The sequence below is a fragment of the Nannobrachium achirus genome (assembly GCF_963921795.1).
Source record: "Nannobrachium achirus genome assembly, chromosome: 11".
Lineage (NCBI taxonomy): Eukaryota > Metazoa > Chordata > Actinopteri > Myctophiformes > Myctophidae > Nannobrachium > Nannobrachium achirus.
The window spans coordinates 23689878-23717704 of NC_137820.1; the positions used below are offsets into that span (position 1 = coordinate 23689878).

Consider the following 27827-nt stretch of genomic DNA (forward strand, 5'->3'; position numbering starts at 1 on the left):
TTCCTCCCTAAATGGGTGCTTCAACAACACATAACGTCTGTCTGATTCACAGTCTAAGAAGACGTGCCTTCTTGCTTCTGCTGCCGATGGCATCGACAACATCAGCCTCCCGCTTCTCCGGTGTAGCCTCCTTCTTCGCCGGTGTGGTCGCCTCCTCCTCGTCTTCCAGGACGAACCGCCTCCTCACCTTGTCCCCGGGGAAGGTGACGAACACCGACAGCATCATCGATCCGTCCAGCCGGTAGACGGACACTCTCCACTGTCGGTGCAGCACCCGACCTCCCTGCTCCCAGGTGGTCTCCACAGCAGACGTGACTCTCGGTAGCCGCTGTCCGTCCAGCACCAAGAGGTCGTACTCGCTCCTGGAGTTCCACCTGTTCAAACAGAAGGAAGATGTTAGCATCTCGGGGTGGGGTGGAGTGACCAGGGTGCCGGAGAAGACCTGGAAGAGAACGGTGTTAGTCGTGGCCATCACCCGGGGTGGGTTAGGCTGCCACCACGACCGTGAGGGGTTAGCCGGCCGGTTGCACCCACAACAAAGGTTAGTGCAGCTGCAGACTGGAGGAACACGGAACACGGAACACCGGTTGGTACTTCTTCGGAGGCCTGAGCAGCTGCTTGTCGACCAGGCTGAGGGAGGAAGCAGAAAGGTCAGTTAACGTCGGACGGACACGACGGTACAGCTCCGCGACGCACGCCGTGACGGCCTCCATGTCGACGCGGGTGAGACGTTGGTTCCTAAGATTCTCAACGTGAACGTTAATCAATCCTGGACGCCTCCTGGAGTTCCTCCCGAAGGAGTACTCCCACTGGATGTGGTACAGCTCCATGCTACCCTAAGGAGAAGAGAGAGAAAGAAAGACAGACAGAGAGCACTGAAGAGAGAACGAGAGGGAGAGCTGTCGGAGATAGAGCTCAGACACCTGTTAAGAGAAATACAGATCAGTTAATTATGCAAAAAATCAAACAATTCTGGTAATCTCTGGTGTGCTGGTAGTAGGCAGTCGCTGTGAAAGCAAGTAGTCGCTGGTAGTAGTTGGTTGCTGTAAAAGCAAGTAGTCGCTGTTAAGCGCAGAGTAGATGTTTCTTCTTCTTCTTCTTCTTTTGGGGTTTCCGGCAGTGTTGACGCTTTCGCGTATTACTGCCCTCCACAGGTTGGAATTATATCACATTTTACTTCCTCAGTGCAGATTATTTACAGTGCCCCCCACTTATCCCTTGCTGTACTCTCCAGTCCATTCTACTTACTACCCAGACTCAGTGGTCTGAGTAGTCGCAAACCCTTCCCTCAGGGTGCTATCAATGTCCTCTCCAGTAATGTCCTCTATGCCCAGGAATATCCTGGCCGCATTCAGTACCATCTTTATCCTTTCGGATTTTCCCTGTATCTCAATAGCACAATTGATCACCATCGAGATAAACGCCAGAAACTTTCTCTTGTCCATCCAAATATTCTGCCCATCTCCATTTATTTTTTCCTCCACTTCCAGTTTTGCTGCCCCTGGCTTGCTGTCTCCCTCCATTCTCTTCAGTGCTTCCGCATACGACACTCCCTCTTTTGCACGGATCTTCCTCACATTTTCCTCCTTTTTCCTTCTGGGGCACGCAGACGCCCCTGCATAATGCTTTCCCTTGCAGTGTATGCACGTTGGCTCCTTCTCGTTTGTACCACAGGTCTCTGAGTTACACTTCTCCTCCCCACATCTCCCACACTTTCTAACTCCCCGACATACTGCTGCAACATGTCCATATTCCTGACAGGAATAGCATCTGAGGGGTCCCCTGTCATAAGGCCTGACCCTGTACGTGACATAGCCCACATAAACTCTTTCTGGTAGTTCTCCATGAAACGTTAGCTTTATTGACTGACTGGGCTCCTTCTTGCCTTCTCTGAATCTGTTCATTCTTTCTGCTTTATTGACTCCTGCAATGCCCAGAAATGGCTCTACTTCCATTGTTAGTGGAACCCCACTGATCACTCCCACCCTGTTTGCAGTTGCTCCCAACTCAAAACAAACCAGTTTGTGCCCATTATATTTCTTAATGCTTGTCATTGCGTCCAACATCTGCTTCTCTGTTCTGCACTCGATGACAACTATACCGCTTCTAGCGATCCTAATCGCTTTAACCTCTCCTATCTTCTTCCCAACAAACGCTGCCACTTTATGCTGGTCTTTGAAGATCCCATCTACCATTGACTCCGTTTTCATTCCAATTGTGTACTTATCTTCCAGACTTCCATCGCTTTCTGTGTCATTTCCATTTGCACTCCCAGTCCTTTTCCGTTTCTTTTTTTCGATTCCTCTCGAGTCTTTCTCCTTTTGAGCTTCGCGCTCTGTCTCCGTCTCCGACACCATTTCCTCCTCCGAGTCCGACTCTGCTGCACGTTGCCACACACCGTCCGGCATGATCCTCCTCCAACCTTTCACCAAGCTTCTTTGTCTGCTTTCGAGTAGATGTTTGATTCTGTGAAGTCTCAAAGCATCTGAGCGAGCGTACTTCTTCTTCTTCTTCTTTTGGGGTTTCCGGCAGTGTTGACGCTTTCGCGTATTACTGCCCTCCACAGGTTGGAATTATATCACATTTTACTTCCTCAGTGCAGATTATTTACAGTGCCCCCCACTTATCCCTTGCTGTACTCTCCAGTCCATTCTACTTACTACCCAGACTCAGTGGTCTGAGTAGTCGCAAACCCTTCCCTCAGGGTGCTATCAATGTCCTCTCCAGTAATGTCCTCTATGCCCAGGAATATCCTGGCCGCATTCAGTACCATCTTTATCCTTTCGGATTTTCCCTGTATCTCAATAGCACAATTGATCACCATCGAGATAAACGCCAGAAACTTTCTCTTGTCCATCCAAATATTCTGCCCATCTCCATTTATTTTTTCCTCCACTTCCAGTTTTGCTGCCCCTGGCTTGCTGTCTCCCTCCATTCTCTTCAGTGCTTCCGCATACGACACTCCCTCTTTTGCACGGATCTTCCTCACATTTTCCTCCTTTTTCCTTCTGGGGCACGCAGACGCCCCTGCATAATGCTTTCCCTTGCAGTGTATGCACGTTGGCTCCTTCTCGTTTGTACCACAGGTCTCTGAGTTACACTTCTCCTCCCCACATCTCCCACACTTTCTAACTCCCCGACATACTGCTGCAACATGTCCATATTCCTGACAGGAATAGCATCTGAGGGGTCCCCTGTCATAAGGCCTGACCCTGTACGTGACATAGCCCACATAAACTCTTTCTGGTAGTTCTCCATGAAACGTTAGCGACTCTGCTGCACGTTGCCACACACCGTCCGGCATGATCCTCCTCCAACAGCCGAGCGAGCGTACGTTGTCGCTGAAGATTTTAATCCTGCCGAGTTCGACTGCTGACCAATCAGCTACCAGAGTTCTCTGTGAGCTGACGTCACTCTGGTAGCTGATTGGTCAGCTGGCCGCGCGTCGCCGCGAGCCGCTTTTTTCAAATGTCGCACTCCGCATCCATGCTCGCATCGCGAGAGTGCAAGTTCAAACGTGATAACGTTGTCGCGAAACAAACAATTTGATTTGGTGTGTTTATTTTTAAATGCAATTATTAAGTTGATATTTTGTTTTAATTATGTGCCACATACGTTTAGAGTAGAAAATATGAATTATTGAAACAACACTAATTTATTTTCATTACCTGTGTCAACAACAACCACCATGACAGTTTATGTGACAGCCAGGGGTCCTAGTGCCCTCCATTCCTGTGTATTGTTTACGTTCCTCGACAAGGCCGTTCTGCATTCTCCACTGTAAGTAAGTTGGCCAACTAAAGACTATACATTAATTGTCTTTTTTGTTCTGCAAATTTGTTAGACTGGTGCAAATGTGCAGACATGTATTAATGTGTTTGTGCAACGTTAAGTGAATTGACAAGTGAATGCAGTGCACTAGAGTCTAGATCCAAGGCTATGACGGAACCTAAATTTAGTAGATTTAAATGTAGGTTTAGCCATAAATCATAACTCTTGTAGAGACGTTTACTCTCAACGTCCCAATATAAGCAATCTCTACAAGAGTTATGATGTATGGCTTTGTAGATTCATTCATCTAGAATCTAGAAGACTATCATAGATGTTTTTTATCGAGTCTGACTTTTACTTTCATATCTATATCTTTATTTATGTCAACATCGATCAAATAGCCTACATCCATGATAGTCTTGATCCAAGGCTAGCTAAAAACCATTGGCTCAAATATTTTAATTTCACGGACCCCCACCCCCCAGCACAGAGAGTGTACAAATCTGCAACCAATGGAACCCTTAATAGACTAATGCTTTTGCAGTTAATTGTGTGCACTGTTGATCCTTTTGGCCAAATGGTTCTCAAAGTGGGGTCTGGGACCCCCCAGGGGTCATTCAGGTATGTCCCAGCCCCAGGTGTGGCCAGCTAAAATAGTAATAGTTAGGAACCAAATGGAGCTATACAGGTCTGTAACTCTGAGATTTGAGTTATCTGGCCTAATACCAAACTGGTTTGGTTTTGTACATTTTTTGCAATCTGATGAACAATATTGTATTTAGAGTTTTGGTCCTATTATTGCTCATCATGCTGTCCGAATATGGAAACATACAGAAGAAATATTGAAATGGGAGAACCCATGGCACAAGAATACACAAATATTCAGAAATAATCTGTTACTTATAGTTATAGGTCATAAACCCATTACATTTCATCAATAGCAAAATATGGCATTAACATCCTTCCAGACATTATGAGCAATGATGGACTTTCAAGTTTCATTTGCCTGGTTTTAGATTTTTCTTTTAGTTGCGCACTGCAGTGCGTACATATAGAGTGCCCTGGAAGGATAACCTTTATAAACATCCAGCAGGAAATGGTTACTTTCAATATCCCCAATGGTTTTGTCTCTCATGTTTATGGAGAGCTACAACAAGTGTTGAATACACACAGCAATATGGATAGAGAAAGACGATAGCAGGGCCGGGCGCTACTGGTATCCCTCAAACCACCGGTGCTCATGAAAGGGAATACAATTAGCAAAAGAGGAAAAATGTGCCATAGAGGCACAAAAATCGAGGTCCAGGCACTCAGGTGGATTCAGAAATAAAAAGTTAACTTATTTGGGCAACAGGCTAGAACATTAAAAACACATAGCCTTTCGGCAAACGCCTTCTCAGGGTGTTGTATATGGAATATAGATTTGAAAGAACATGGACATATATGGAAGAGAGTGTGGAACAACATTGCCGTAACTTCCCGCAATTACAATCATCAGATGGTTCACTATACATTGATATACAGATTTGATTTAACAACAAGGAAATGTTGTCAACTTATCAATCCCTTATGCACTTTGTGTTCATTTAAAACCATGGGCACAAGGCACATATAATATATGCACATGTTTTGAGAATGTCCCAGAGACCCAGAGTATAAATGTTCTGGTCAGTGCATTATCAGATTTGGTTGAGGTTCCATGTATTCCTCAGATTTTGTTATTACATGGTGATTCCACACTCTCCTTACCAGTCACTAAAAATGGAAACTAGACACAAATAAATAAACTATACAAATTTGGTCACAAAATGAATACCAAACTGGGAGTTATTGGGCCCGTTATCTCATAAACCACCTATAATCTCAGCCAATCTGTGTGACTCTCTTAATGTTTTGTTGTAAATAAATATTTTGTGCCTACTTGTCTTTTCTTGTCTTCTATAGTGACAAAGGACATTGTGAAATCATACGCGCCAGTCTTATGTGGTGCACAGAGTGAAAGCCATTTCGTGAACAACTTGAATACTGCACCTGGACGCAAAAGCGCAACCACTGCAACCAGTATTCTGACTGGGGATTTCCTCCTTGATCAAGGTGACAGGTGAGCATCAGTACCTTGTGCCTAGTGCACTATTAGAACACCGGTCTTCTATAGTTAAAGAGAATGATGACAGCACTCACGTTGTATCCCTCAGGTACTTTTGTATTCCTTGAAAATAAAATACTTGATTACACTGAGGAAGGCATTGAGCCGAAACGCGTCCATTTGAACAGCCTGTTGCCTGTTAACTTTTCAAGTAAAATTAAATAAAAGTATGTGAGGGACACAGCATGAGTGCTGGGATCATTCTCTTATACTTGGAAGCCTGGCATCACCAGTTAAACTGCCTGTTGTTAATACACGTATTATTATTGACATCTTTTCTACAGATGATGCTCAGCAAGGACTACCAAACACTCAGTGTTCACTTCATCATTCATCATTGCAGGAGTTAATGAAAAGCAGAGGAAGAGAAGCTGCTAGACTCCTACTCCACTCCTGCTAAGAGGCCAGGACTTCTACTGTCCCCTGCCACCAATCTATGGATTGATCTTCTGCTCCATTCTTCAGTGTAAAGTTTGGAAACCTCAATGCAGGACAGGACGTCTGGTTGGATTCAACAACAACAGATGGTGGTAAATCCATCTCCAGTAATTCTGAAATTAGGACCCCTATTATTTTAGGCTATTATTATTTCTGCGATACTATTCTATACTGTAAACGCCTTTGTGTTCATTTAAATCTGGTGCCTTGTGTATTTCTGCTGTTAGGTGACTCTCTTTGTTATTGTCTTGTGGAGACCGGAGTCTGCAGCTGGCACACTTCAGTTCTTGTGCACAATATTTTGTCTTGGTTCTGGCTCACAGGGAATATGTTGTTGGCTGGTTCCGGCCTAAACTAGACTTTAAAGTGCCAACGCAGGTAAAAAGGCAAGTTAATGACCTTTCAATGACACACTGACGTCTGTAGGGAGTCTGGAAAGACTATATTTGGTTCCAGGCCCCTACAGCCATCAAGGGCTTCAGCTCACGACAAGGGGAATACAGTGTTTGATCAATTCCTATTTTCATTTCTCAATGTTTTTATGTAAATCAGTTAATTTGTGATCAGTTTTTCAAAGTCATTTTCAACTCTTAGTATATATTTTTTCAAATCTAGTCATTTGAATCAGTAAATGTAGCCTAAATATTGGAGTCGTGGCCAAAGTAAAATCACTGTCAATTCAATTTGAATTATATAGCACATTTAAAAACAACTGCACTGTTATGTTGGAAGTACTGCAAGTAACTAGGGTGGAATAAAATGTACACGCTGACCAATGTGCCCCTAGCTTCGTAAACCACCAACTTCCGGAAAACGGATAAAGAGACCGCCTGGGAAACAGAAGGTCTCCCGTTCACCCCCTGGCCCTGGTCTGTAGGTCCAAGTGTCCATGAGCAAGGCACTGCTCCCCAGGTTCAGTCATTTGGATTCCATAACAGCCAGCATGACTTCTATGGCTGCACTCACACTGGAACGCACTCTTACGCACTAAGTTCAGTCAAAGTTGTGTGTTCAGTCAAAGTCTGTTCCAAAAAAGAATACATTTCCCACAATGCTTTGCGGAAGTGGGCGGTTCTGCTTGAGGAGGAAGCAGATATGGTATTTGGCCATGTAGTTCTTTTGGAGGTGTCATCGGGTGAAGGCAGAGTACCTGCTGCTTTTTGGTGACAGGTAAAATGGATTTACAAGCTCACAGCGTGCCACCATGCGACACGTTGTGAGCTTGTAGATCTGCTATTTAAAAAAGTTACTTTTAACAAAGTATTTGTATTTTATTTAAGCAATGAATTTGAGTATTTTTTTCACCACTGTATAAAGCTTACATTTTATTATGAATAGCACATTCAATCAATTGCATCTGTGTAGGCATCACTGTCACCATGTATGACATGTAAAGAAATATTTGTAATATTCATTGTTATTGTCGAATGTTTACTGTTACACACACTTAACTTTAATTTATTTATAATATATTTCGTTCTGAAATGGAGGTTTCATGTCACTGCAGTGCAGACAGGCTCTGCTGCTGTGGAGTACAAACTACAAGTGAACACACCTGTGTGGGATTGCATCATGGCCTCTCTGTCCTATTGGTTGGCAGTTGAACCCTGCCCTTCTGTCTCATCAAGTGCAGCTTGTCTGCCCTCTACTGCTTGCCTACAACTCTCTGTGTTTGTGCTTAAGCAACTGTGCTTGTGCTTAAGCAACTGTGCTTGTGCTTAACCCTCGTAGGATCCTTGTGTTTTAGTCACACCCAGGGCCTTCGGGTCACTTTGACCCGGCTCATATTAAACCATTCTAAAGTATTTAGAAATCCCCAAAAATCATATTAAACACAATTTGATTGTCATTATTAACTACTTTACTAACAATTCAATAAATATTTTGTATTATCCCTGCCAGGCCGGGATGGCCAAAGGTGAGGGATTATGTTTTCACTCCTCTGTCTGTGGACAGCTAATCTCAGGCAAATTGGACCAATAGGCTATATGCATATACGCCATTTTGTTCTACTTCCGGGTGTCTTTCGACTTCCTTCACAGGTGTTACTGATGATACTAATGAAGGGTCTGTTCCATTCTGGTCAAACAGAGTCAGGGTGCTGAATCTGATATTGTGCATGTTGGCTCACTGGAAACACTCTGCTACACCAGTGGGTCTCAAAGTGTCCTTGGTGGATTCCAAATGTCCCCATACAGATGTGTAACTCTGAGAGTGTACAAATTTGTTGATTCCATTTGTACAGAGTTATGGGGGTCCTTGAAATTAAAGAACCACTGTACAATAAATCAAACAGAGCCTTAATTAGTATCATCAGAACCACCTGTGAAGGAAGTCGAAAGACACCCGGAAGTAGAACAAAATGGCGTATATGCATAGAGCCTATTAGTGTGAAACTACACACATACACTCCCGGGAGGCCTAGGAAGAACCTCCTCCCCTAATTCTTCACATTTGCCTCTTATAGCGCCACCATCAGGCTGTTGTGTGAACAGCTAATCTCAGGCACCACTTCAGCATCAAACTTGGCACACATACGCCCAGGAGGCCTAGAAAGAAACTCCACTAGAAATCTTTTCCATCTGTCATTTATAGCACCACCATGAGACTGATCTTTGCAAAATATCTTGTTGGTATTACAATATAGACTTTGTCCAAATCTCACACCAATTGGTACATATTATCCCTATTGTCATTTGATCAAGAACTATATGTCAAATATTTCTTGTCCCATTCTGATTTGCACAAAGTGCTACAGGTGCTCTGATGGCACAGTGTCACTGCCACAGAGGTTGTGGATTTGAATCAATCGTGGGGCATCTATGCAAACACAATTGTTGTTCGAGGGAAGGGAAGCTGGGCGGAGAGGTTGATAATTGTACATGTATTCCTACAGCCAGGCTGGGCGGCAGCTGGTTTTGGGAGGGAGGAGTAGGACGAAGGGCGAAGGCCCTACGTCCACTCAGTGGGGGGTCCTCACTGTCAGGTGATTCGGTAGGATACAACAGCAGTGACAACATAGGGGAGGAATCAATTGGCATAAGGACTGGATTGGGGAGAAAAAGAGGGTAAACCATAATTGGCTACTCAAAATAAAAAAGAAATGCTACAAATCACGTCGGAATGCTGTGGAACTTGGAATTTGTAAAGTGGCATAGGGATGAAGTTCCCATTTGGTAGCAAAATGTGCCACTCCCGCAAAAATCGTAAGCATCTTTGGAATCGTGGCCAATCTGAATAGAAAATGTGACACATACTGTAGGCCATGACATTGATCAAATGACCAGAGAAAATCGGTATTGTAAATATCCCCCAAAACTTGTTTTGCTCAATTCTGCCTCATGGTGGCGCTATAACAGGACGATTTGGGGTTGAATATCTTCCTAGGCCTCCCGGGGGAGTACATGTAAAGTTTCACGCTGACTGGTCCAGCGGTGACTGAGATTAGCTGTTCACAGACAGAAGCAACGAAAACATAATCCCTCACCTTTGGCCATCCCGGCCTGGCGGAGATAATATTGAATGAATTGTTATCAATGTAATTTGTAATGGTGAGCAAATTATGTACTCAAAAATCCATATGTCCAATGTTTTTTCAGAAAGAAATGGTCTAAATATTAGCCATTTAGCATACACTTTGAATGGCCGGGTCAAAGTGACCCGAAGACCCTGGGTGTTATATGTTGATACAGGGGGGTGTTGCAAATGCATGACATGTACCATTTTCATATCACATGTTTAGTACAGTAAATAAGCCAAGCAGAAGAAGTTTCATGGATAAAAACATATTTTAACATACTTTTTCTTGATGTTGAAAATTGAAAACCGGGTCAAAGTGACCCGAAGACCCTACCAGGGTAACACCACAGGACTCTCACTAGACTTCAAACCATGTGACTTCCATCCGGAATGCATTGTGCTGTCTCTGCCCCCCGCTCCCCCCACACAACTCTCATCAGACTTTGTGCCTTTAGGTCTGTAGCCGGCCTATGGCAGCATGTTGTTGACACTGTGAGAACGGCTGATCTACAAGCTCACTATTTGTTGCGCTGTCACACGTTGTGAGCTTGTAGATTGGCTATTTTTTATTTTTGGATTCATGAGTAGAAGTGGTCTGCTAGCAATAGAATAGATTAAATGAGAATTTGAATTGATCACACTAGCAATAGAAGATAAAGTGTGTAAAATGCAGATTAATTCAGATTGCACTGTCAAATTAAAGTAATAAGATAGGCACACAAAAGCTACTGTTTTATTGGAAAATAGTGTATGAGTCAGGTAGTTCATTATTGTAGTACATTATTATGGACAGGAGGTGGCAGTGTTGCACACATTACGCCTTAGGAATGGGTTTGGTGACTAAGAGCCACACTGCATTGATTATGATTCCAAGACACTGAATGGAGTTGAATACTTATTTAATCAGGTTATTCCATGAGATGGGTGCAATATGTTATTTATGTTTTAAATAAAGTAACCCATTTGATATTGCAACTTCCCAGAACTCCTACCATGGCATTCATCTCACAGATATAGCCTCTACAATGTTGATGCTTTAACGCTATTGAAGGAATGAAGAGGCAAGTAGACCTGCAGTATAGGAGTTTTTAGGGGGCATTGGCAAAAAGAACATTTTATCTTGAAACAATGTTGTTGGTCATGTTTAACTTAAAACTCAAAACACCTCAAGCAAATATTCAAAGCTAAATTATTCTTGAATGACAACAATTTCTACTCTTTGTTAATTCTTCACAAAAACAAACACAGGAAAATACTTTAATTAAAATGTGGCGCTCTATGAACAGCAATCCAGCACAGATTCAGCTGAACATTTCGGAGTGAACTGAAGGAATGCATCATCTGCTACTAATGACAACCTTATTGTACATGTGGTGCTGATTACCTGTGCATTACACAAATATGGTAGTATCTCACTAGATATGAAGAAATCACACAGATCTGACATAGAGGATAAGTATTTGTACAAGAAAGGAAAGTGCTAACAACATAATGAAAGACCTAGCCCCATATATATTGACAAACCAGGGGTCCCATTTCAGGGCTATGAAAGACCTATGCTGGGGAAGAAACATTGTGCAATTGAGACAAGTAGCCAATCCTCTTTAAATAACTTTAATGACCTTAAAAATTGATAAATGAAAAAGTACACAGTATAAACGTTATTCCCTGCTGCGGTCAAGGGCTGCATAAAAGCAAATTTATACTTTGGTGAAAAGTGTTGTGCGTCACTGACAAGAATCAAATGATGTATTTCCAACTTTAAACTACAGCCTTTTTAAAGTTGTAAACTGTGTCAACAGAAACCTTTTCAGTTGAAAATTTCATTTTTCACCAAAGCATACATTTCTGACTACAACTTCGCATCATTTCACTTCTCTCTGAATATGTTGTAATGCCATTCCACAAATATCAGCGTCATGTGTGAGTCACCAGGGGTCCATATTAAATCCATTTGCAGTATAAAATATAAAATAATAACTGACAAGCTCTGCCTATCTGTTAACAGTTTGAATTTCAATAGCATGCAATGACACTTAATGAATCATATTCATTATCATCTGTATGGAGTTATGTATTGGTGCAAATGCATGCAAAGAAGGTTAATGGGTTGAACTGTAATATGATCAAGACGGTGGGAGGGGACACAATAAAATAAAAAATACATTTTACATCAGAGGGGCTTACATAAGTTCTGCAGAAATCATAGCAGCTGTTTTGAGTTACTTTACTTTACAGTCAGTTCTAAAAATAATCTGCACAGCACATTACACATTTGAATAAATTCTCTGACTTCCATTAGTTACAGTTATAAAGATATATTATTTATCTGCATCACCTAGATGATCTTTTTTATGCTGGGTGATGTATCACTTGAAACCAGAAAAATGTATATGAACAACTAATATAAAAATGTCTCCAGTAACCAGCTGGCAGGCAAACAGTGGTGTTGCCCTTTTAATTCTCTCCCCAAGAGCCCGAAGACATGTGAAATGGAGTGACACAACAAGAATAACAGTGGGTACTGGGTCGTGGGTTTACACAAAACCATGGTTTAAAAGGAGAGAGAAACTTTGTAACACTTTTGGCTCATCTTAGAATGTAACACTAAAAAGCAATCTGAGAGTTTATGTGTACATTGTACATTTGATGGGAGAGATGTGTGTGCTAGTTGAGTGGAGCTTGGCACAGAGTTTCATTCACAGCAGCATTAGGGTCACACAGCATTATGGTGGCAGCCTCACGCATTGGAATCTTCATCTGTCACACTGGGGTTGGGGGAATTTGAGATCTCTTTGAAGAACTCGTCGTCTTTCAGCATGCTCTGGTAATACAAAAGGGGTACATATTGATTACAACTGTCTGAGTAACAATTCTGACAGAGGTGCCATGTGCCGCATGTTGTGGTAACATGTTCACTATTCAAGTCTTACCGTTAGGTTTTGGATGCCCTCTGAAAAAGCTCCAATCTGTCGCACAGTTCCCTCTGAGTCCTCCATCTGCAAAAAGAGACGCAACTCCAGTTTACATCCCAACAGTAAAACTAACTGAAACATCAATAGGGATAGAACTGCTGAATATTTCCATAGCAATTATTCTATCAATTAAATTAATCCTATATGCGTGCTTTTTGTATAAATACTAGACCGGTGCCTGTTGGGCAGATTAGTCACGCATTGACATCCAGTTGTGCAATACCCGTTGTATCCGTCTGTGTCCCTTTCATGCCCATAAATGATATGGAGATCTCTTATATATGTCTGTCTGGCTCTCTTTTATTGCCAGACCCATGAAATGGGTAGGCCTACATAAGCAAATGTCGGTCTGTCCGGTTTTTCTCCATAGATGGTCATGATGATGACATGATGATGACATGAGGGAGGGATAGACCGACAGACAAAGCCTTCATGTCATCACAATGATGTCACAAATGATGATGACATGAGGGAGGGACAGACAGCCTATAAAGGGACAGACAGCCTATAAATGTACCATTAAATTTATAGGCCCAGAGGGTTGGCAGAACCGGGGTCTGGCACAACCAGGTTGACCTGGTCTAGTTTTTATTTCCATATACCGTTATGATGTTCTGTGTCCAAGGCTCAAGCCAGTCTTGACATCAGTACTATGACGTCAGATGTCCAGGCAATACATACATAAAATCAATGGGCAATCGATTATAAGCTTAAGCACTATGTTATACTTTGTTTTTCAATGGTGTCATGCAAAAATACAGAAAATAGCTGATCTGAAACAAAGAAAATATATAAAACAACAAAACAAAACAACTAATTCTGTTTGATGTAGACATGGTGGGGTGTAGCAATGCCTTGCGCCAGACTATTGGTGGAGATTAATAAAGTATATCATCCCATCTCATCTCATCAGATCAGGTGTATATTGAGGACATTTGATCTTCCTACCTGTTCTAGTCTGTCAAGATCATCCTCATAGATCTGTAGCTCCACAAAGCCCTTCTGGAAGCCACGTCCCTTTGGCATCTCCACATCCATAGGACAAACGTATTCCTCATTCTCTTCCTGCCTCTTCTTCCTCAGACTTCCAAAGCTCCCAAACGTCAGTTTCCTTGGCTGTTATGGATGGAGAAAGATATATCACATGTAGGACAAGTGCTAACACAGTACTTTGTTCAAGAGTAGTGTGTATTAAGGCTCTTTTCAACTATAAGAACTAAGCAAACTGTGCCGTGATGTTTAACCTATTTCACAGGTTCAGGATTTGTTTCCATACGTTACAGCTAAGTTACAGAGTGTCTGGAACAAAACGTGGGCCCCGCTCAGGATTTGGTAATAAGTTAGTTCTGGGAACCCAGAACTTGAACTATCAAAAATGTATGTTTATAAAATAGCAAATCAATAAATCTACAAGCTCACTTTTTTATTATTTACAAAAAAAGAACAAAGGTTTCAGGCAATGTCAGGTTCTGGGTCACCTTTCGTATTGGAAAAGAGACACTAAATGCATACAGGGTTCCCACACATTTTTACCAATTCATTTCCAAAACTTTTCCAGAATATTGAACCCAATTTCCAGGACTATATAACAATAATTCAGCTCAATAACGAGTCGCTTACTCCTATGCACAAAGCCCATATATAACACAGTTCTATTGTGAAAATAGCCAATCTACATGCTCACAGATCTGCTATTTTCACAATTTCTGCCTCCAATATTTGACAATTTGGCCAATGTTTAATTTGTCATTTCAGAGGTATTAACAAAATCAATAACCAAAGACAATGCATAGCTATTTTTTCCAGGACCTTCCAGGACCCTTGATCAATTCCAAAACTTTTCCAGTACTGGAAAAATATTTTTCTAATTTCAAAATATTTCCAGGAATTTCATGACCGCGGGAACCCTGCTAAATGCATAACTCGCATCCTACCTTGACCTTAGCGGTGGCGGTGAGCAGCACGTAGTCTGGGTTCTCCAGGCATTCCTGTTTGAGCTGCTGTGAATCTGGGCCCACCAGCAGGTTGAAGTGGGTGGCGAGGTGGCGACGCAGCAGGGTCTTGTTGGGGGGGATGTTCAGCAACAGGGCCATAGTCTCCACATTAAAGCGGGGCTCCAGGACCTAGGGGAGACGGGGGGTTGAAGTTATGAGGCTTTAGTGCAGCGCTTCTCAAACTATGGCAACCAAACAAAAAAGTGGGGTCGTCGTGACCAGCGTGAAGAGTTTCAGTTTCAGTTTATTTTTATTTATAGTACAAAATCACCCCGAGGGGTCTCTGTGCACTTCACAACAGGGCAACACAAACACAATTTCAAAGAGAATAAAAAACTGTCAAATGTGAAAAACAACAAAAAACAGTCAATTGTGAAAAACAACAAAAAATAGGACAAAAAGATCATATAGAAATAAAGCAACACAATGTTAAATGTTAAAATCCAATGTTAAAAGGATTTGGTCATGACAATGTTCATGGACTATGGCAAACCGCAGTGCAGGCAAAAGAATTGGGTTTTTAGCTTGGATTTAAAAATTCGGCATCCCTGACAGCTTGAGGGAGAGCATTCCAGAGATGGGGGGCACGGTGTGTAAATGCTCTGCCCCCGACGGTTACTTTATTGGGTGTTGTGACTGTGAGGACATCAAAGACTGCCACTTGACTTCTCATACACACATACAGCTCCAACCGACCGAGAACCAGCAGCCCTTGTCGAGGCACACAGAACTTTAGCTGTTCTTGAATAAATAGTTACGGTTATGAGTCAGTGGGTGCTGTGTGGCGTAAAAGAGTTTTTGTAACTCTGAGAGCAAGAGGTTACTCATACATGGACCACGACCATTTGGTTCTATTTGTACCTTCTCAAACTGGTGCAGGAGGGGTCAACGAATCAGCAATTGAGGCAACAAACCGTTCAATTTACCGATCGCGATATAACCTTACCGAGCGGGGACGTCATACTCACAGACAGAGAACCTGACTAGTTAGCAACAGCTGCCGCGATGGAGAAAAACACGGTCGGTGGCCAAAGATAAAATCGAGAGCTGGATTAAGAATCTCTGGTGGTTCTGGCAACATTTTAGCTAAATATGCTTCTATTTACAAATTATTTAGATTTGAAATTTTGTGGGGTCGGCAAAAACATTCCCCACAAAATGCGGTCGTGAAAATGTTTGAAAACTCCAGCTTTAGTGGACACTAGCTGGTTCCTGAGGGGAAACCTAGTGAGGTCTGGTTCTCTTACCATGAGGCCTCCATGCACACCGCTGCCTCTCAGATTGGGGGCGTACTCTGCCAGGTCAACAGAGCGCAGCCATTCCATCACTCTGTGGTTGGTCCACTGGGAGACCTCCGCTGGAGAGATGTTGTTCTAGAGCCACAGCACATAGAAGGATCAGAATTAGAATCAGCCTTATTTGTCACATCACAGGTTTACAGGTGGAAAAATATATTTTTCATGTGCACTCTATCATTTTGTAGTATTCTGTGAGAACTGAGAGAGGATAGAGGTCAAGTGAGAGCATAAGGGGAAAACATATGAGAGATGATAAGTAACTTTGCCAAATTAAATACATTGAGTGGCGAAAAATGCATATTCATAATTTTGGACACGCAGTTGTGTAACGTAAACTTAATAACTTGCATACTCGAGCGTTGTGGACTACAATCAGTGCTTTTTGGCTGAGGAGGAAATGTTGAGGTGCAAGTATTTGCAAATTGTTCATGACGTTCTGCAGTTTTGTGTCGTTGCGGTGAACCCACCTCATCAGATGGTCTGCGGCGTAAACAGTTGGGTTCAAAGGTGTTGAGTCGCAGCACCTGGATGGCTCGTTTGATACTGAGGTGATGCAGGACACTCCCCACTTTCAGGGAAAGCAAGTCATCCTGAGGGACACACAGAAACACAGACCGTTCAGAACGGGTACACATTATTGTGTATCATTATTTTATGCTTTAACTATTGAAAAATAGCAGATATACAAGCTGCGAGCTTGTAGATCTGCTATTTTTGAAAAATCGTGAAAATTAGAATTTTGACAGTATAAGTGTCTTTTGAATCCTTCTAAGTCTTTTTGAAAAACCTGTTTCTATGTCAGCAATCTGGCCAGCCATCGCCAAAGAAAAGGTCCTTTTCACTTAACTGGAGCTCAGTTAGTCAGTTCTTGAGAGACTACTATGTCGGTGGTTCTCAAACATTTTCATGTGAAGGACCCCCAAAATGATATGTATTTGGCCATGGACCCCCATCTCAAAATATTTAGTTCCAGGGACCACTCAGAAGCAAAATTTGAGTTACAAATGTTCGCTTTGAAAATACATGTAGTCAAAGATTTGCACACATTTTCACGACTTTTTCAAAAATAGCAGATCTACAAGCTCGCAGCACGGCACTCAGTGCTGAGCTTGTATATCTGCTATTTTTCACTGGTTAAAGCATTCAATAATTCTAGGCCTAAATGGGTTAAAACACAGTAAAAGACAACTTCTGCATCAGGGTTCCCACTTATTTCCATAGATACATTTCCAGGATATTTTATGTGACAAACACCTACAGTATACCGATAACATGTCATTGCAATAGTGCATTGTAACATATACTCTGTCATATGGGTGAAGTGATAATTAAGTCATTTTCCATGCCGTTTCCATGACCGGAAAACAGCATTAAAAAAAGAAGAAAAAATTTCTTCAAGGTTTTCCAGGATGCGTGGGAAACTCGGAACCCATAATTGCAGTTTGCAAAGTTTGCCGGAGGCTGTGAAAACTGGAGTATTATCAGGGTCAGAGAACAGACCATTTCCAATCATATTAATCACACAGTACACTCTGTGCTGTCTGATGAGAGCTGACACTGGGATCATCAGACCCACCCTGACCATGTGATCTGAAGACAGAGCAGTGGTGAAAAGTAACTAAGCACTTTAGTTACTAGTTAGTGCAGATTGCAGATTGAGATTATTATAACAAAACCCTATTCCATACTAGGGCATTCACCAAATATTAGAATATTCGAATATCAAAGTCACTATTCGACGTTGTTCACCGAAGTTGAATATTCGCGTATTTTTTTATTGTTTTGTCTTTAGAATATATATATTTCTTCATGGTTTATAAAGATAGGAGAGGAAGTCATAAGAACCCTGACAAGCACTTGGAATTGTAGGTATTACATTTAATGTGACTCGGTTCCGCAGATACATATTGTGAAAATAGCAGATCTAGCAGATCTGTAGATCGGCTATTTTCACAATGTTTGCCTCTTGCTTACTTAATATTTGACAGTTTGGCCAGTTTGGCCAGTCCTTTTTCGAATATTCGACTATTCGAATACTTTGAGGTCGAATAATTTGAATACTAAAAATCACTATTCGTGAATGCCCTATTCCATACTTCAGCAATTCAAAAATAGGCGATCTACAAGCTCACAACGCGTTATAGCTTGTAGATAGGCCATTTTTAATTTGAGTACTTTTAACTATTAATTTAAATTGTTAAGTATATTTTTAATGCCAATACTTGTGTACTTTTACACGAGTAAAGTTTTGAATACACACCTTTTACTTGTAACAGATTATGTGTACAGTATGTTGTGGTATTGCTAGTTTTACTGAAGTAAAACAAATCTGAGTACCTCTTCCACCACTGAGACAGAGCACACGTATCACTCTCTCAGCACTCACCACTGTCATATAGTGCAGCAGGCGACCATCCACCCTTCCCTCATCGAACTGGGTCTTATACTGAGGCAGGCCAATGTCATCCAGCCATCCTGAAAGGTGATGGGTGTTGTTGTTAGAGGGAGGGTAAGATGACAGTTAAATCAATTCAACTCATCAAAATAATAATACAGAACTGAGATCAGCATCCCTTAAACAGAATTTTCTTCCCCCTCACTTAAAACTCAATCATTCTGGTTGGAATCAGAGGATAATTAGAGCTGTAGTCCGAAAACCAGGAAAGTGAGTTCACAATAGGTGCCCTCACCAGATTACCAATGCTTTTTTGATTCATACAGACAATAAGAGTGTTTCAGATAAATGACCCAGTTAAATCTCAACAGTTTGCTTTCTTTTTTACATGTATTCATTGCAATTGCAGTAAAGAAATTAATTTAAAAAAATGTCACAAGCCTAAATGATCGCAAATCCAGTGCAAAAAATCCATGTAAAATCTGCAGTGAGAACCCACGGTGGAGTTCACTTCCAGGTTGGCATACAGACTTACAGAGGCATCAAATGGGACTCATGGGAGGCACCATTTTAAAGCTCCTCACGTCTACTGACTAGTGGTTGTTGTTGGTACTCACTTGTCACCCAGTTGTAGTCCAGCTTGCCCTTGCCGTCTTCCTCTTCTGAGCCCAGAGCCTGCAGGGCCAACTGCAGCTTCTTTCTGTGCAGCGGGTGTTTTATGCCCAGCTCCTAAACATACACAGAGGCAGGGGCGTCACACCAAATCCTGGGCCCTGGGTACAAGGATTCACTGCGGGCCCCCCATTAATGTTAACTATTGAAAAATAGCAGATATACAAGCTCACAGCGCGGCACCGAGTGCCGCGCTGCGAGCTTGTATATCTCCTATTTTTGAAAAATCGTGAAAATTTGTGCAAGAAACCTATGTCAAGGACCCCCAAGATGATATGTATTTGGCCACGGACCCCGATCTCAAAATATTTAGTTCCAGGGACCCCCCAGAAGCAAAATTTGAGTTAGGAATGTTCGCTTATATATACATATATATACATATATTCAAAGATTTTCACTAACTTTTCAAAAATAGCAGATCTACAAGCTCGCAGCGCGGCACTCGGTGCCGCGCTGTGAGCTTGTATATCTGCTATTTTTCCAATAGATAAAGTTACTAGGGCCCCTCCACCTTGGGCCCCGGTAACTCAGTCCCACTTTCCTACTCCTAGTGACGCCCCTGCACAGAGGAGACGAGAGGGGAGAGGATTACACCCGACAGCCCCGGGCCTATACACGCACGCGGTTAGCCTGACAACAAGCATTATTTCCGTCCATTTCACAGACCCACTCCTCTCGATTTTGCAGCGCAACACAAATAGTTGCAGAGAGCAGCAGGAACCACTGGCCTGGCAATGATCGTCATTAAAAAAAAGACTAAAGAAAGACTGAGTGAACGTATAAAGCAATAAAAGAGATGGAAGAGGGGATATACACTACAGTGTATGATTGACAACCCATCTCAACACTTAAGCCCTTTATACTATGTTATACATCAAATAGCAAAAATAGCCGATCTACAAGACGAGCTAGTGATGCAACAATTATTTTGGGCAGACACTGATAACGATGTTAAAAAATAATAGTTTTTGTTGTTATTCATTCCCCCTTTTATGCCTAATAAATCGTTCTTATAAAAAGTAACTGTTTTAAGACGTTCAGTCCTTACTCACACTGTTTACGAGCACACATTTAATCATATAGATTTATGAAATATAAAATAAACATTGGCCACTGGCATTGTGAATCTTCCGACCAAGAGTTTTTTGGTGTGCCAAAAACAGGGACAGCTACGTTAATGTGGTTAAAATGCCTTCTCTCGTATGAATGGTAGTTTCCGTACCCTCTCCAGGTCCTGTTGTGAGGCCTGTAGCAACGTCTGTCCAGAAGAGATCCAGATCCGGGCCATGTTCAGATACAGGCCAAGACCCTGCTCCTGTAGCCAGTCACACACCTGATCCTTAGACCAGCGCGCAAATGGAGCATCCAGGTCACTACGAAGTACAAGGGAAACATGAAAAGGAAGGGAGGAAAAAAGGAAGAAAGAAGAGCATAATGAAAACAAAGACAAAAACGAATGAGTATTCTTGACCACAAGGTGAGTCAAAGCGTTGCAAATGTTTTAAAAGCAGTCCTACATTTTGTCATACACATACTATATTTAGCCTTCTGCTTTATAATTTAGACTCCTGAGGTGTTTGACATGTAGATAAACAAGCTTTTTCTCTTAATTTACCAAAGCAAACAAGTCAGACACCGACAGTCTTCTTTGTTAGGTCTCTAAACCTTAAGTTGTAGTGCAGTGTTTCGGGTTGTAAGTAATACCGGTATCCCATTTTTAAGCCTTTCCAACAAAACAACATTTCAATCTTTCAAAAGATTTTCAGAAACGTACAAAAAAATAAAAAATAAATAAATGTGTGAACTTTTAATCGGTTATTCTATTAATCGATCACTATTTTTAAATATGGCTCAAGTGATTAATTCATAACGTATTTGTATTGCAATGTTTGTGTCCCAGGGAGACACCACATTTCTCCTTTGGGTCTCATAGCTGAAGAGGTTTGGGACCCCTGTTGTGTACCCAGCAGAGAGTCCACACATCACGCTGCTTCTCTTTATTCAAGGTGAATGCACACACTTACTTGCTGGCACCCTGGAGGTCACGTGACCAACCCAGCCTGGGGCCTGCTGTGGCTCGCACTCCTCCCCGCTTGAACTCGCCTTCTGATAGGTTGTCATCCAGGTTGAATGTTGTAGACTGACTTCTTTTCAGCCTGAATATGACACATTGTCTCCAGTCAGAAGAAAACTAATCTCTCTAAGAAAACTAATCTCTTTAAAAAGAAATCTGTTTATTGGACATGCAAGGAATTTAACTAAAAAAATTAAATAAAGTGAATATGTTGTACATGCACACGCACACACACACACACATGCAAGGTAATACATCAACATCAATACATCAAATGCATAGAAACAGTAATCTAAGAAAAAACATAGGTAGACCACGCACCTATTTATCTATGTATCGTCGTTGAGGATGACAAGTGCTACGCTAAGTGCTATGGGCTAAGGCGGAGTCTGAAGAGATCTTCAGAGAGTCTTCAGACCACGGTGGAAGCTAGGGAGTGAGTCTGCAGTTCTAATTGCAATGGGAGTTTATTCCACAGTTTGGGGGTCAGAAGGGCGAAGAGTCTAGGACGAGTGTTATGACATAAGGCATCTACTGTATCAAATAATCTTGCACAGACGAGTAGATATTACTGAACATGTTTTGCATCACGATTTTACATTTTCACTGACAGACCCTCCTCTGATAAGGACTTCTTATCTAAGAATTCTCATCGAAAGGATCATCCATCAAAGTAAATCAAACAGATGCTTACTTTCCAAAGAGCTTCTTAATGCCCCTGGATTTCTTCTTGCCCTCTGGGGTGGTAGGGAGTGTGTTGGTGCTGTCGCTGTTGGCCGACCTCTGGGGCATCCCGGCTAAGTCCAGATGGTCAGTGCCCGGTCGGTCCGTTTCAGCTGTACAGAACAAGCAGGGTATCAGACATCAACACCAATCAGCGAGCGCCAGTGTGGGAGACATGCAGGGATCGGAAGTGAAGGGAGGTGTCACTCGGGGGGCTGGAGCTGAGATCCTCAAAAGACAGGCCGGCGGGCACATGACAACTCCTCACAGAGTGAGAGAGGTCATGGGGATGGGGTGTCAACTGCAATACGCTGCCTGATATACATGCATGCATAAGTGAGGAACACTGAGGGACTAGTGGCACACGGTAAGGCTGTAAATGAACGTTGCAGTTTCATTTGTAATAAGAGAAAGTGGGAGTGCTGTTTAGTGTGAGACCACAAGATTTTCAGTAGAGAGCCAGGGGGGAAAACCGATTCTTTAAAAAACAAGGGTTTTTCAAGACCCGAATTGGCAGCAATTTTACAGTTGGTAGTAATGACTGGGGACATGACAAAGTGTTTTGAGTAAAGACAGACAAAATAAATTACATAAGCAAACATGCAGGCACAGACACACAAAGATAAACATACGACACGTTGTCTGTATGTTTCCCAGACCAACAGTGCTTGTTAAAACAATTTCTCTTGGAGAAACTGCTTGTGACAAGGGGTGTGGTTGCTTTAGCTACTGCAGCTATACTGATTAGCCTAAATTATACACCAAAAAGGTTGTTGGTCGAAAGAGCGCTTTAGGAAAGGATGTAAATTCTCTTACAAGGGTGATTTCAGTAGTCTCCTGATTTATGTCCGGAGAACTACTGCAACCTTAACATGCCCTACGGTCCCATACTGTACCTAGCATAGGTGCACTTGCACTCCGGCTGCGGTCTTCAGGTGTTACACAAAGCACACACGACATGGCCCAACACAGTAGGAACAAGATAGAGGGAAAAGATTATCAAACAACCGGGACAGGGGGATTTAGAATGGGACACACAATTACATGTAGTCCACGCAGAAAAAGCACACACACAGACACAAGGCATACACCACTACGGGGCAGCTTCCATAATTAAACAGGGACCACAGTTTGTGTGGGCTGAAAATTACGGTCCTGGGACACATTATTTCATGGGTGTGGCTTGAGGAAACATAAAAAAAGCTGTCTGTGAAAGAAGAGAGGTCATGAGAAAAAGAAAAAGCCCTAGGAAGCTGCTACATATTTAATATTAATAAAAAATACAACATGTGAAATCCGAAGTAAAATAATCTCAAACATAAAGACATTTTTGTCTCTCCAAGTAGTTTTTATTGCCAGGTATGTTTGCTCATGATGATGCGTTACACTGAACGCAACAGTATAGAAACATAAATGATTTGCAACTATTTGCTCAATGTATGAGGATTAAGCATAAAGAAGCTAAAGATGATACAGATAAGATATGAAATAGAAAGCACAATGCAGCCACAATAAGTGTTAATATCGTCACTGCAAAGCTATCTAGTTTCTTACCGAGGTTGGGGGTGCTGGCTGTCCTCTTGCCCCCTCGGATCTTGAAGAAGCCCTTCCCAAAGGATGAACGGGCCTTTCTTGTTCCAAAGGCTTCATCGTCTGCAGGCTGAGAGACTGAGGGTGGCAAAGTGGCAGATGTACCCTTGGGTGGCTTATCACTGACCTTACTGATCTCTTCACTGTTATTGTTCTGAGAGAAAGGAAAACATTGCTCACAAACAGCAGATATGAGGAAACTAGCATCACGTTCAGAGTGAAGCTACAGTAGTTTTGAAGACAGTGGGGCCTAAGAACAGATGAAAAGAATACCTAGAGTTAAATGGAATGTTTTAGTGGAACTAAAGGACAGCTTGCTTTCATTACTGGTCAAGCTCAGACTCATTGAAAATGACATAATAGAACAGTGTTATGCCTGATTTATACTTGGTTGCGCATCATGTCACTCACCAGAAACAGCCTATCTACAAGCTCACAACACGCCGCACCATGGCGCTTTGTGATCTTACAGATCTGCAATCTTCTAAAACAGGACTTAGATGCCAAGTATGAAGTTAATGTGTAACAGGTGGACATTTTCAGAATGGAAATACATACAAGTATGATCAATACAGCAAATCTGATCTCTGTGATGATCCACTCTGAATTGACCCCTTATGGGTCAATTTATACAATGACTATTAAATAAAAGGATTTTACTGTGAACAAAGTATCTTACCTTTTCACTGGAGATGCTATCCAAGTGGTCCTGGCTGCCAGCCTTGGTGGGGTCTGGGGTGCTGCAATGACAAAAGACCACCACTGAGCACAATGCACGCTTCAGTCAGGAGGACAATATGTCAGTCTCCAAATTGCCTCTGGGAAAGTTGCGAGTGGGTGAGATCCAGGGCTACAGGATACGACACGCTCCTTCACACATACTCATTGTTGCATGGAACATAAAAGGGGGCTCAGGGGACAATTCCTCACTCTCTGCACGACTGCAGGGGACTGACAGGACAAGCGTTTGCTTGCAACATAGACAAGCTGTGAGCTAAAGTCAGTACAGTGCTTTATATATAATAAATAGAAGAATGAGAAGTCCCACTGCCATCAGCAGTCTTATTAGATTTGTCATTAACCAGATTTGGGTGCATGATTTGAACCCATTTAGGACGGGAACCCCATTTTGTAATTACACATTTCAAGACGGGAACCCATTATTGGGTTCTTGTTGCCATGTACAGTATATACTGTAGCAACATATTATTTTTCAGAAAACTCAGGTCAGGATTTAGAAAGCGTTATTAGAATCGGCCTCAGTCCTAAATGTGTTAATACAAATGATTGTCGTGGTCAACTCAATGCAAAGGGCAATTCATCTTTGAGCAAAAGTCTGCGAGACGTAATCTCTATGTTTTGTCTTCATTAGACAGGCTACAGCGGAGAGTCAGAATAGATAAAGATCAGACAGAGAACAAAGGTGGGAAATGGCCTCTAGGGATGGTCTACATCCACATATTTTTTTATTTTGAAAGGTTATTCTTTACTTTTAAAAAGGAGAAAAACAATAACCTTTGTTCCAATGGATCTGCTGGAACCTGTTCCGATACCCCGTCTGTATCAGAGCTGGACTTGGCAGAGGGGCTGGGAGTGGGCGAGGGCACATCAATCATTCCACTGAGGCTGTCCAACTGAACAAGGATCAGAGTGAAAAACAGGAAGGACAGGAAGAGGACAGCCAATATATTAGTAACAACTCCAGAACGTTGCATTGCGCCTTGTCAACTGCTATACAGCGACTTAGTGATAAATTGCCTTTGGGGCACAATTAAACAGCAGTCAACACCTGACATCATAGAAGATGGACACGCGGCACCATTACATTAATTAGATAGAGATTCAGTTAACACATTTGCTTTAACACCTTTTTGATTTTATACCAGTACTTTCTCCAGAAACGTAGCATAGCATGCAGTGCAATCCGACTATTAAAGAAATTGCATTCGCTCTCACGTTCCTCCTTAGAATCTGAAACACTTGTAAACGTCACAAGTCTTTTGCAAAGCTGGCAGTGTGTGAGCCAAGACAATCAATGATACCACCAAAACACTATCTGGATCAATAGAGAGCTTTATGGACATCATGTTGGAACACAGGGTGATTTTGCCTAGACGCCTGTAATTATTTTTTTACTTGAAAATTCTAAGCACTGAAAAGAAAATCTTTAGAACCACAGATTTTTCACATGATTCTCTTGTTTCTTGCCAGTGATAGTTGTCCTTGGCTATATTTGTGGATTGATTGATCCGATTTCTATTCATTTTTTTATTTTGAGGTTTCTTCATCTATAGACAACTACATCTAAGTCTGATGCTGTGGCATCATGTGCTACACATGTGATACCTCATCTGGGCTCTTCTCTCTCACTTCCTCAACACCAGCAACGTCAGGCTTTTCAGTCTCCGTCGCGACAGGGTTGACCGTCGACATGGAGATGGGACTGTCACCGTGACTCTCATCACTCTCACCATCTTTGGCTTTCTCTGGAATGGAATAAGAAAAGAAAACTCAACCACAGGGGAAATTTGAGGCTATGCTCAATGCGGGTCACTGACAGTTTAAATACACAAAGCAATCAGACACTGATCCTTTGAATACACAAAGGAGTCTCTGCCTCAAATGAGACAGTGACCAAAAACCTTAGTAGTTTAACCTTTCTTTCCTTGCACAGACATCACCATCTCCTGGACCTTTTTGTATCGCAGCAGCGACTGCTTCAACTCGTCGATCTTGCGATCCTGTGGATGAAGAGGCAATGGGTTTGTGGAGAGGTTGCTTGGCAGCAGAGCAGATTCAGTTCACTGAACTAAATGTGAATAAAGCGTGGAAACATAACCTGGGTCACTTACCTTCTCCTCATTGGCTACCATCAGCGATTCAACTGCCTTTTTCATTCTCTGCACTTCCACGTCTAGTGAAGAGAAGACAACAGCATTTCAGACATAGAACAGAGCATTCCATAGTGTGAACTGTGTACTGTATGTGCAGATCTGGAAACTCCCTGATGGAGTGAGCCTGAACACATATTGGTGTACCTAATACATGTTTGCCATTTATGCCAGCTTCAGTCTCATACACACATTTAACTGGATAATGCTATGCTTGTGTGAGCAAGACTTGATGTGATATTTTTATTTATTTAAGTAGAACATTTTCACTTTATCATGCACAGCTCTTTAGATGATCATTAAACAGTCAACGTCCAACCCTGGCCTGGGGAACAACTGTTCAGCTTTAGTGACCATTTAAAAACATTAAATTATCTCTCGTCTATTTTAGTGGAACTTTCTTCCATTTTCTCCAACTAAGTCTCTTTTTAAGACAAGAGTGGCCAATTTTGTGCAACAGTCAGCGTGCAGTAAATGAAAATGCTCTACCATCTTGAAAAACCTGAAGTATGTTGCAGAGAGCACAGACTGCTTTCATAGCTCTCACAATATGTTATTACATGGACAACATTGAGGGTTAGCTAGCATGGCACACACTGGGTGCTGTAAGGAGGGAACGTTCAGAGAAATGAGAGGCGAGTATAAGGAGAGTTGTTCAGGGGTACAGGAGGTGATTATTGTGAGGGTGGGGTGCACAGCCTGCACGGGTGACAGGGAGGAGCAAGACAGTTTATGACACAGTAAAACCATTCATTCTTAATTTTCAGTTTGAAAAACCAAAAAGCAAACATTCCTTGTTGATCTTTCAGATTGAAGACATTTTACATGGCAAATAAGAGTTTTCTGTTTGGATTCAGTCTCATTAGTGCTGCCTAATAATGCCTAATTTGTACTTGGTCACACAACAGTGACGCTTGCCAAAAATAACAGATTTTCAAGCTTGAAAATAAGTATGACAAAGTATAAATTAGGCTCAACAGCGGCACTGTTTTCAACAGTGAGGTGGAGCGCTGGGCCTCTGTAGACAGTCAGCTATTAGCACTCCAATGGGTTATAATGGACAAGCAGGGGTTCAGGTGGCTCATGCCCAAACATGCAGACAGGGGAGAGATGATGAGGTGCAACAATAAACGCAGGCTGAGGCATTAAAACCGCCCTTACGTTTCTCTTTCAGCCTCTTTTTAAGAGTTTCATCTGGATGAGAGACTAAACAGGACAGAGGAGTTATGATGAAACCAAAAACTGGTGGCAGGTTTCTGGAGGATTGCCCACCAGTCTGACCTATAAACATGCCTGCATGTTTTGATCATTAACACAAGAATATTCATTCACTATCTTTAA

The 27827-nt window shown here is 42.1% G+C and overlaps 1 protein-coding gene across 5 annotated transcripts in view; it reads right to left on the reverse strand.

The window, feature by feature from the left end:
• Window positions 1-11477: 11477 nt before the first annotated feature.
• ppfibp1b (PPFIA binding protein 1b) overlaps window positions 11478-27827 on the reverse strand; it is a 30758-nt gene continuing 14408 nt past the window's right edge. For 2 of the 5 annotated variants that reach the window (XM_080736110.1, XM_080736111.1), the window contains exons 9-27: window positions 27648-27692; window positions 26448-26509; window positions 26252-26336; window positions 25942-26081; window positions 25111-25229; window positions 24275-24335; window positions 23560-23749; window positions 22902-22934; window positions 21977-22118; window positions 21233-21364; window positions 20431-20581; window positions 19154-19265; window positions 18528-18616; window positions 16609-16731; window positions 16091-16216; window positions 14784-14972; window positions 13798-13965; window positions 12808-12873; window positions 11478-12698 (exon numbers count right to left, since the gene is read on the reverse strand). In XM_080736110.1, the coding sequence (XP_080592236.1) occupies window positions 12615-12698; window positions 12808-12873; window positions 13798-13965; window positions 14784-14972; window positions 16091-16216; window positions 16609-16731; window positions 18528-18616; window positions 19154-19265; window positions 20431-20581; window positions 21233-21364; window positions 21977-22118; window positions 22902-22934; window positions 23560-23749; window positions 24275-24335; window positions 25111-25229; window positions 25942-26081; window positions 26252-26336; window positions 26448-26509; window positions 27648-27692 (2117 nt within the window). In that variant the 3' untranslated portion in view covers window positions 11478-12614. The remainder of the gene's footprint in view (window positions 12699-12807; window positions 12874-13797; window positions 13966-14783; window positions 14973-16090; window positions 16217-16608; window positions 16732-18527; window positions 18617-19153; window positions 19266-20430; window positions 20582-21232; window positions 21365-21976; window positions 22119-22901; window positions 22935-23559; window positions 23750-24274; window positions 24336-25110; window positions 25230-25941; window positions 26082-26251; window positions 26337-26447; window positions 26510-27647; window positions 27693-27827) is intronic. The other 3 variants (XM_080736112.1, XM_080736114.1, XM_080736113.1) reach the window with 3 other exon arrangements.